The sequence below is a fragment of the Stigmatopora argus genome, chromosome 10, assembly GCF_051989625.1.
Source record: "Stigmatopora argus isolate UIUO_Sarg chromosome 10, RoL_Sarg_1.0, whole genome shotgun sequence".
NCBI lineage: Eukaryota > Metazoa > Chordata > Actinopteri > Syngnathiformes > Syngnathidae > Stigmatopora > Stigmatopora argus.
Window position 1 is genome coordinate 10,251,917 of NC_135396.1, and position 10,747 is coordinate 10,262,663.

The 10,747-nt window shown below is 38.3% G+C and overlaps 1 protein-coding gene and 1 long non-coding RNA gene across 2 annotated transcripts in view; one reads left to right on the forward strand and one right to left on the reverse strand.

The window, feature by feature from the left end:
- The window catches only part of LOC144083884 (uncharacterized), a 25,892-nt gene extending 15,835 nt beyond the window's left edge, over positions 1 to 10,057 (forward strand). The window contains exons 2-3 of the long non-coding RNA XR_013303660.1: positions 9,472 to 9,550; positions 9,631 to 10,057. This is a non-coding gene — a long non-coding RNA (uncharacterized LOC144083884). The remainder of the gene's footprint in view (positions 1 to 9,471; positions 9,551 to 9,630) is intronic.
- On the reverse strand, positions 1,237 to 3,904 carry LOC144083857 (uncharacterized). Its single transcript, XM_077611988.1, has 2 exons — positions 3,770 to 3,904; positions 1,237 to 3,450 (listed from the first exon to the last, which is right to left on the reverse strand). Exons 1-2 carry the CDS (start codon positions 3,800 to 3,802, stop codon positions 2,191 to 2,193), a joined length of 1,293 nt encoding a protein of 430 aa, XP_077468114.1. The 5' UTR covers positions 3,803 to 3,904; the 3' UTR covers positions 1,237 to 2,190.
- Positions 10,058 to 10,747: the final 690 nt, after the last annotated feature.

Below are 10,747 nucleotides of genomic sequence, written 5' to 3' on the forward strand. Positions count from 1 at the left end.
CTTGCTCAATACAAGGTCAAACTGGGAGTTTTAAGCGGAAATTTCAACACTGCATTTTCATGAAATTTCAACACCAAGACAACAAACATTTAATATATATGATGACAATTGCATTTTAAGTCAGCGAGAAACACTGATTCATGTAGTTGAGAAATAAGAAAAGTGATGAATGATGCACATTTTTCAGAGAAGTAAAATCTGAAAAGAACATTCTGGACTCTTTTGACCCATTTTCATAGGGATGTAAGTTGATAGTTTGGCTTATTTTTTTTGGGACAACAAAAATGTAACTCCCTAATGGGTAGTTTTGTGTGGTAGAAGAGCAACTGTACTCTGCTTTCAAAATCAAAGGTTCAAATACGCCCAAATGAAACTGAAAGAATGTAGCATTATTCCTTAACAACAAATTGTTTTGGAATTCATATTATCAATAATATATCATTGTAGCGGCCTGGTGGAAGAATCGTTAGCGCATCGGCCTCAAAGTTCTGAGACTGAGGGTTCCTGGTGGGTTTAGCCCTTCCTGTGTGTAGTTTGCACATCGCATGGGTTTTTTTCCGGGTGATCTGGTTCCCTTCCATATGCGAAAACATGCATGGTAGACTGGTTGAACACTCTAAATTTCCCCTAGGTATGAGTATGAGCGTAAATGGTTGTCCATCTCCGTGTGCCCTGCAATTGGCCAGCAACCAAATCAGGGTGTCCCCCGCCTGGTGCTCATAGTTGGCTGGGAAAGGCTCCAGCACCCCCTGCGATCCTTATAAGGTACGGATACGCAGTAGGTAAAATGAATGAATGAATGTATTTGGAATTTGCAATTCACCTTAGAAACGTTACATATATGCAAATTGTATGTGTACTCTTGCCATTTACAAAAGCTTTAGTTTTCGCCCCTCAAAAAATCTTGCATCGCTGAATTCATACTTTATGAATATGTGAATGCAGTTGCATGAAGATAATAAAAAAAGGTCTTCCCACCCTTTCGCCCCAAATCAACTGGAAATGTTTCAGCTCACTTGTGAACTTATTAAAAAGTAGTGAAAATTGATACGTGGAGAAATTAGTTACTCTCATCTTTCTTTCCCAGGCAAATTCTTCCTATTGTATACTTAGAAAATGAAAACCAAAGTGCTGGATAAACCATGACTAATGTGCAGTGCGTACAGTGTATCCGATGTCTCCTTTTTCTTGTGGAATCTTTAGTGAGGACAACAAAAGTGACAGACAATAAAACCATTGGCTTATTCAGAAATTTATTTACACACATTTTGGCAATTAAAAATATAAGAATCTCTTTTTAAATCCCTTTTGTCACATTGGTAATTCACAGACCTTGGAATAATTCTTCATAAATAAAGTACAAAATACAATTACCTATTTGAACAGTAATAAATATCATAATAAATATATTACTTTAAGTTAAACAATGCAGGCAACCAATAACCAAAAGGAATACTGTGTTTAAGTCCCTGAACCAGGCTGTCAATCAAAACAGGGTACCTTAGAAAAGGTCTACAGGGGGTGACAGGAAACCGAAAACTACTAAATGTTAAAGTGGGTCATGTATCTACAGTTGACATCTAATTTTCTGTTGCACACTTTGATCTTGCATCTGTTTGTACCCTGGTCTTAGAAAAAGATTGTTGTTCACACAAACATACAAGCTCACACAGAAACACACACACACACACACACACACACACAGTAGAGTGAAATATGAAGCTTTGGTTAAATGCTACAGGGGGATAGTTTTCTCCCTCTCAAATTTGCTGTAAAGTGCATGTCACAGATAAAATGTCATCAATCATACACGTGAGGTCTTTCAAATGAAAGCCACATAATCAAACATACTGTTCTTGGCACTGAGGAGCATTGGCTATTGAGGCAGGGAGAATACATAAGGCACGATACCATAGATTGTCCCAAATCATGAGCAGTTTTCATCAATACAGTTGGGAATTTGTAAAACAGCCATCTTGCTGGTTTGGTCAAAATCTATGGAAGACCATATAAAAAGGTCTGATTTTGCTACGCTTCCTTACATTGAGGCTTTGTGCAAGACAAGCTTAGATTTGGCATACATGGATTAAGAATAACAAGCGTTAATATGTCATCAAATGTTGATTTCTCCGAATTAGTTCTGGTTCTGAAGAAAGACTAGACAAAAACGGTTCCTTTCTGTGGTTTCCCCTAGTCGGACAAAGACAGACGTTCAAATACATTGAGCCTTTTGGTGCCCGATACGTCAAAAGTGGGGGACTCAGACCCGCTGGAACCTCCACTGCTGCTGCTGTAGCTATCTTCCAGAGAATCCTCAGAGGAGAAACGCTGCAGACCAGCGTGTTTCATTGATCCGCCGAGGCTGGAGCCTGGAATCAAATCACTGCTGTCCTGCTGGTTGTCATCCACCATCTTGGCAAAGACTCGGCCGTTGTTGCCGTGCAAAGCAGAGATGTCATTCCCGTGGCCGCATGTGCAGCGTGAGGCCTTTGGCTCCACTATGGGAGGAATCTTGTGTATGTCTCCAGAGCTGGCACGGCTTTGATGGGTGCCAAATTGGAATGTTGCAACTTCCCGCGTGAGCGAGTCACCGAACACTGGAGACATCAGATCTGCTGGAGGTGGAGACACAGAGGCAGCCCTGCTAAAGCCTAGGTTTGGATCAGTGAAGGATGTTGGGAACGACGGTGGTGGGGAGGTACGCGAGGAGCCCAGGAACCCTGCAAAGCTGACACTCTGGCGGAGTTGGTGGCGTGGGTTCGAACTGTTGCTTGTGTTGGGAGTTAGCTGGCGCTGAGTCTGGAATTTGCCAGGTGTCATCGGGCCTCCGCTGATTTTTTCCTCATGGATAAAATGGCAACGAGTGCCATACGGGCAGTACCCAAAGTTGTAGAAGGTTCTGCAAGGCTCTGTCTTGTACTTGGGGTGGCGAAACATTCCACGCAACTCTGCTTCACCGTGGGCAAACTGGCACTTGGTGCCATATTTACAGCTGCCCGTCTCCTGGAAGCCACGGCAGAGCTCAGTTTTGTAACGGTTGGGAGACAGCATGGGTGGCACCTGAGAAGGCAGGTTGGACGCGGGTGGGAAGCCTGGCGGAGGAGCCACTGTTGTGACATGTCCTGAGGGATATATTTCCAAGTTCTTGAGGTGTCCAAAAGACGAAAGTAGAGAGATGCTGGACTCCGTTAGGCTCATGGAGCGTCCCTGCAAAGTGGATGCTTTAGTTTGGAGACTAGGTGTCTGGCTCCAGATGTTTGATGACCACAGCGAGGTGCCGCTGTCATCATCATCATCGATATGATCTGTGCTAAGACTGAGATTGGATGAGGCAGGCGGGGAGGGTGGTGAGAAGAATGAGGCGGATCGGTTCAGTCGACCATGTCCTGAGACTTTTAGCTGGGAAGGTCTTTGGAGGAAGGCATCGTCTAGGGCCAGGTTCAAAAGGTTCTGTGGCAGATGAATCGAACGTTACAAAACTGGCATTAACACGAGAGCAACTAAAACTTTGCAAATTAAAATCCACGGATGGTATCGTACGCCAAGAGAAATATACACTCAGATTCAACCAGAAAACCACAGAATGAATTGCGACTGTTTATCTTAGATAAAAAAGACATATTTTCGATAAAGAAAACAATTCAAACACACCCTAATCTGCTTTAATAACCCACAGCGCAATTGCTGTCAAACTAATAGTTTAGTGATACACACAAGTCAACTTCAAAACACATAATACAAAATAATATTATGATAAACAGTGACTCACCTTTGTAAAAATGTTGTCATGCATTTCGGACATGCTGTACCCTTTAGGCCAAGAAACCCAAATCAGATCCTTGGTTCACTGTGTGATACCTGTGTCCAGAGCCAAGTATGTTGAGGTCCACTGCTGCGCTGCACTATTTAAGACTGCTTGCGAAGCTCCTCCTCAAATAGGGAGGCCTTTCGCTTGTTATGTTCCCGGATGTCCTTCCCCCTACATCAAGTTTCATGTGAGCTCAGGGTTGGGCGTTTTACAGAACAGACATACCACACACACGTATGCTCCTGCACGTGCACACAACTCACACACACAACAGAAAACTGTATTTCTATCAACCTTTAATAAATATGTCCATTTTGTGATCATCTGAAATAAAATTCATTTTTGACTTCTGTCTAATGTGACCATTATTACTTCTCGTTCTGTATGGTAATTCCTCAGAATTTTGAGATATTCTCCGGAGTCAGTCATTAGCTAATTCAAACCTGTGCATTTTTTTCTCTATCTTAAGTCTCGTGTGAATAAGGAAAAGGAAACCTTTTGCCATTTTATATTCTTCAAACTTGTATGCAAAACAACTTTTATTGCTAAAGCTTTAAACGAAACAAGTAATCAAATCTTCGAGTACATTTTACTTTATGACTAATTGTAGGGTACCAGGAAATGTCATAAATCATCGTGTTGGAGATCACGTACTTTATGGTTTCTAAGTGTTTTTTTTACCCACACACTGCTGAAAAAGCTTTACCAGAATAGATTGGGTAATATTTTCTCTAGCATTTCAGTTTCTGTTACAATTACAGTAGATCCAGAATATTCCATCATGAGTCCAACTTGAACACAAATATGATTATTGATTAGCAAGGCATTCAAAACCTTTGGTTGAGTTGGCATGGCAGTGAATAACAACAAACTATGCCCCCTTTTTTTAAACTCTCGAGGGCAAAAAACCCACAAATTTGAATATCTTTAACAGAAGATTATTTTTTTATCATGGTGATTGTGTTTTTATTTTTTGTGTACTTTTTTGGGCAGTTTCAATAGATATGATTTTTTATTTGTTTCAGATTATTTCGGGGAAGTGAAAAAAAGCAGTATGATTCACCCCTTTGTTTTATCTGATCATTTGTCAAATTGGATGTTCATTTCCAGAATATGCTCAGCACCGCTCAAGCAAGAAACAACACTTAATTAATTCAGTCTTAATTACAGTAAGCGGCAATCCTTCCAGAACAATCTTATTCATCTCAACCTGTTGGATGATTAGTTACTCAAGTTGAGTGAATACATAATTGTGTTGCAAAATACTTTGAAATACTTTTCATATTTCATAAATCTTCAGTTCTCTTACTTTGTATGAGAAAAGTAATGTACCTTGAAGAGTTAACAGTCATGATTCGGAAAAAAAAACTTGTCACTAGACCAAGTCAACATTGTACGCAATGGGGGACAGGCCAGAAAGTGGGTCATAACATTGCATGACTACTGAATGTTATGTATATCCCAAATTCTATCTGTTTTTGTAGGTCAAACAACAATTTGATTAGACCAGCAAGGAGTACAAAAGAGTCACTCTCAAACACTTGTTTCTGGTAAAGTCTGTAAAGTACAACTTATGTTTTTTTCTGTTCATGATCTCCCATTTTTCTATATAGACTATGGTCTCATGACATTATTCTTTCAGCAACAATTGTATTTGTTTATATTGAAACAATTAAGTGATTGCCTTCGATCTATTATTAAATATTGCAAAATGCTATTCTTATTTGAGTTTGTGCTGTACTTGATAGTCCATTTTTTTACCTAGACAGTACAAATGTGTTTGCTTTTAAGTCACAGGCCTTTTTTTGCAGACATATACAGACAGACTGGGAAACTGACCGGGGCCAGATGGACCCCTCACGTCTACCTATTTAGAACTGTGGCAAGCTATAAATAACTTGGCAAAATATAAACCTTACATCTCTCTGGAAAGTGTGTTCTGAGACTACACGTGTAAGATAATGAGCATACGTCTGGAGGACTGTGATGTAGAGCCATGTATGTTTGTTATATGTCATGTGTATTTCTGTGCCCATACGGGTTAGTGGTTCCCTTGCTCAACTTGTTTTTGTTATGCAACACGCCGAACTTACATGGAAAGTCACCCCGACAGGGTGGGGTTGACACACATGCATAGACGCACGCACACATAAACACGCGTACTTACGGGAGCATTCTCATTTAAAATTAAGCTTTCCATGAGTCACATGAATCCAAGTAGGAAATATATATACTAGTACAAACGCTGTCCATAATTAAATTTTATTGTTTTTAGGTTAATTGTTTTCAAAAACAACAATCATGGAAATTCATTTTTCCTATCAATTTACAGTCATTTCGCTGAAGACATATTTACACCCGTCTAGTGTGGTCCGCACCAAACCTAAAAATTACATGTTCGCACCTGTTGGCTTGGTGTAAATACAAACCAGCTAGCTCTGGTGTGGAACAAACAGCAGGTCCGAGACCCCCTGGATAGGTGGTCTTGGTGAGTCACTTTGTGTGTAAAAGCAACTGAACCAAAACTGAAAACTCTCACTGTTTGCACGTGATAGGCTTCCCTAGCCACAAGCTGTCTTTTTAAACCGGATGAAAAGTATCATCAGTCTATAATCTTCTGCTCATTTAAATGATCTAAAACTGAGATTGACAGTCAAAATCAATGACCTCTGTTCTATTGATGAACGAACAAGAAATCTCAGGACACCTTGGCATTGTCCGAATGTTACCAGAAAAATTGAGACTCTTCTCCTGCAATGCAGTACCAACTATGTAAAGAATAAATTGTACAATCTTGGATTTTGATCGTTTTTTGAGTAAATGTTTTCTTCAATCTCCCTACATTTCTTATGTTATATATATATATATATATATATTTGATAAACTGAAGTCAAACATTGACTCTGTTTTGTGTAAAAAGAAAGGAAATAGATCATGTTTTTTTGGCTGGCCACCAATTACCACGCCTCTGGCCTGAAGTCAGCTGGGATAGGCTCTAGCAACCCCCACGACCCTAGTGAGGATAAAGCGGTTCAGAAAATGAGATGGGATGAGATGAGATAATGCTTTTGTTTTCTCTCTCTATATGGATGTGTTTTCCCACTATTGCGCTGTGAAGGAAGAACATATGTAATATGTCCGTATTGTAGCCGTCCTGCCCTGCTACCTCTTTCCTTTAAATAAAGTTCATATTTATATTATCCCATCGAAGGCCCGATTCAAAGTAGTGAGGTAATATCAAGATGAAATCCTAAAATGCAAGTCATCGTGGAGTTAGCCATAATTTTAATCACCATTGCCGTTGGTGATGACTGCAAAGTCAAAACAATGGTGAAAAAGTCCAGTATCTGAAACAAGGTAACCTATAAAAAGAGGATTATGATAGTGATTCATTTAAATACCATAATCTTTGCATAAGTTCTCATAAATAACCTTTCTAAAATATTTGAAATACACTGTAAAAAAAACCTTATGACCTCCTTCCCTTTCCTACTGAGATTTACTGTTTGACAAGCCTGCTCTTATAAGTGATTGTTTGCAAATATTTAACTGTGCCCATTGAAACATTACTATGGAGACATGTCAAACATTGCAACATTACACTTGTAAGCAGGCGCCGTTCCAACAGTTTCTTAGCAACAGTTTTGAGAGGAGAGCATGTCTGCTGTTGAAAAGTCATAGCTTGCTGTAGAAACTCTTCGAAATAGTGAGGAAAAACAGGAAAATAAAATGAGATCACATAAATCAGCTTGTCTCTGAGATACATACACATTTACAGTCGCTTGCAGAAATTTGTATATACCCAGGGGCCTCAAACATTTGCATGTCATTGTATTAAAATTGTTCTATGTATTTTTTTATGGCACCACAGGAGGTTACACGTGATATGAAAAAGTAAAAGGACAAAATATTGTGTTCTTTAACAGCAATTTTTACCGTGTATGTGAAATTCCCCGCCGTGTTAAAATTAAACCAAAATATACACGTCATTACCAGTAATCTTACTTGCCAAAAATGACTCTTCAGCACTCAGGAAAACAAAGAAACACAAAGCAAATCGTGATTCCCCAGTTTCCCAAATGCCAAATTGACCCAATTTCAATGAATCAATAACTTCAAGACCTACTTTTTGTTCCTCTACCAGTACTTTGGTTTTTGTTTGCCAAGATTCATATTTAGTTCTCAGAAATTATTTTAATTTTTTTTTTAAATTGGAGACTTTCCATCTCTCTTCTAATACATGCCTATTTTTAATAGATTTATTTACAAGCTGAAGTGTATGTTTTTATCTGAGCTAATTTTGGGCAACATAGACCCCACATTGGTTGCTTGTCATCTCAGGGCAAACTTTGATGCAAATACACACAAAATCGGACATTTTTAACATGAGAGACATGGGAGGGAGAGCTTGAAGTATACAAGTTGAATACAGAACAAAAGTAAAAGCTGTGGCCAAGACGAGGATGGTGCTGACGAGTTCAACTGGTTTATGAAGCTTTTCTTAAAGTAAAAAAAAAGCTTGATGAAGTAAAATACTCACAAGCAACACTTTGTCTGTGTCTGACCATATTTCGAGCTCATACACAAAAATACAAACACTTTAAAGAGCCCAAAGATACAAAGATGTATATTCTAACAAAGTTAGTTCATTCGTGTCATACTGGCATATAAAAGTTCAGAGCTTAAAATAAAATGTTACCAGAAAATTTGTTAAATTTGAAAAACAAGCTGATTTATAAAGAAGCACAACCCATGTTTTTGTTTTGTACTGCAGTTGGAAGTGTTTGGTAATTAATTTCCCCACTGTTTAATCAAATCAGATGTTTCCTGAAGTGAAACCTGAAACATCAGTTACAGCTAATACAAAATCCTAAAAAGGCTTAAATATTTTCCTCCTTTGTTGAAACATTTGCCATAACATGTTACAGGGAGCTTATGTGATTACATTTGTTTACTCTTATATCTGTCATACGAATAAACTAACCAGAAAAAGAACAGATTCTTTTACTCTCAATTTAGTTTGTAGTTTCTTGGAAAAGCTTTGCAAAAAAAGAAAAAAGAAAAAAAAAGAAAATGATAGCAGATGTGTCTTTTGTGTAAGAGATGATTATCTGAGTTGTGTTGCAAGATCCGACGTGTGATTTTGCAACAGCTCTGACATTGCTGTACACATTTTGGAGTACATTTTGTACCTTGTAAACTGTAATTACATCTGTCTCTTAAAATGAAAATGTTGGTCAACTGTGGCAATTGGAATCTGGCTATATGATTTTGTAACCATTCCTCGAATCAGTAAAATTTTAAGGGGCAATGAAGTGTCCACATTTGTTAGATAATGTAAATGAAATTTAACTGGGATTTTAAAATAACAACACATGTGCAATTAGTTCATGGAAATGAAACAAAAAAAACTCTAAGATAGCTAAACAGTTCTACTAATAATAAGGATATTATGGTAAGACTGCCCTATGTCCACAATCCCCCCCCCCCCCCCCTCACTTTGTCTCTCTCACACACATATACACAGGCACACACACACACACACGCACGCACACACTGATTGGTATAATAATAATAATAATAATAATAATAATAATAATAATAATAATAATCGGACATAGGCCCTTGTATAAAGAGTACATGTGTGCTATGTAACTGTCCAGGTTCTTGCTGAGTTCAAGGACAACACGTCAGCAGATTTCTGCAACTGCCACTGCTCATGACTCATCCAGTGAGGAGAAGGTGATTTCCCACCATGCCCTGAGTCCTCTTTACAAATCTTATGGATTGTCCTGAGGGGGTTAATCTCTTCTCTTTTCTAGTTTTCATTGGGACATCACTTTCTGGTGGTCATATGGAAAAGTTAGAAGGAGAAATACGTCACTCAGAAAAAAATACACTTTTTCTTGCATTAAATTATGCAATAGGTTTGTTTTAGGACCATGGCAACAGTGTGGTGAGCTGAACTGTGCTCCAATGGGGGATGAAAAGTACCACATGATGATGACTAAATGGAAACAAAAGCCTGCTCTGGCATGTTGGATTCTGCCAGGAATGACTGTCTTTAGCCTAAAGGCTTTTGGGTGTTTTAAAAAAATATTGGGCTATACTATGAAGAAATGTCCACATTAAGCAGTAACCCTAACAAAGGGTGTTTTATTTCTATCGTAATATGTTGTTATATTCATACTTTGGTTTACTCGTGTGTCAACTCCTACTATGAGTTAATAAAAGCGCTTGAGTCCTGTTTTCCCCCTTTCACACTAAAGGCCATGCTCACTCACTTCCTTCAAAGAAGGAAATGGGGCCAAACTGCACTGAGCCAGGAGAAGGAGGGACAGATGGGAAACCACAGTTGGAAAATGAAACAAAATGTCCTGAACTTAAAGCTGGAGTAACTTCGAGGAAATGAGTGCTTGTTGTTTTCTAGAACGTCTGTAAAATACAGAATACTACTGTTTGTATTGCACAGTGAGAAAAAAGAAAATCTTTTTTTTGTCTTTCTCTCTTTATAGTATTAAGATGAGAACTAACTATTGGGTAGCTATGGCCATGTGTTAAACAATAATGAACTTTCACCTAAATTGTAACTGTATTTTTGTGACTATATAGTAGTCATACATACATACATAAAGCACACCTTATTTGTGCATCAATGTAAACTTTCAAACTGCATTTATCATTTGGTATTTTAAAGTTGCAATTCTTTAACATCTTAATAAATACATTTTTGTTTTATTTAAGGGGTTGATACGTGATGAATGTGTGTCCTTAGCACTTTGTGGGAGCAGTATAGCGCACTTATACTCCAAAATATGCTTGAGGACAACCAGCATTCAGTAATGGATTATGAGACAAATAAAGGATTTCAAGTGTGCCTTGTCATGAAAAAATAATAAAATGGTATGTTGGCGGGCCTGACACTGACTCTTTCTGGCT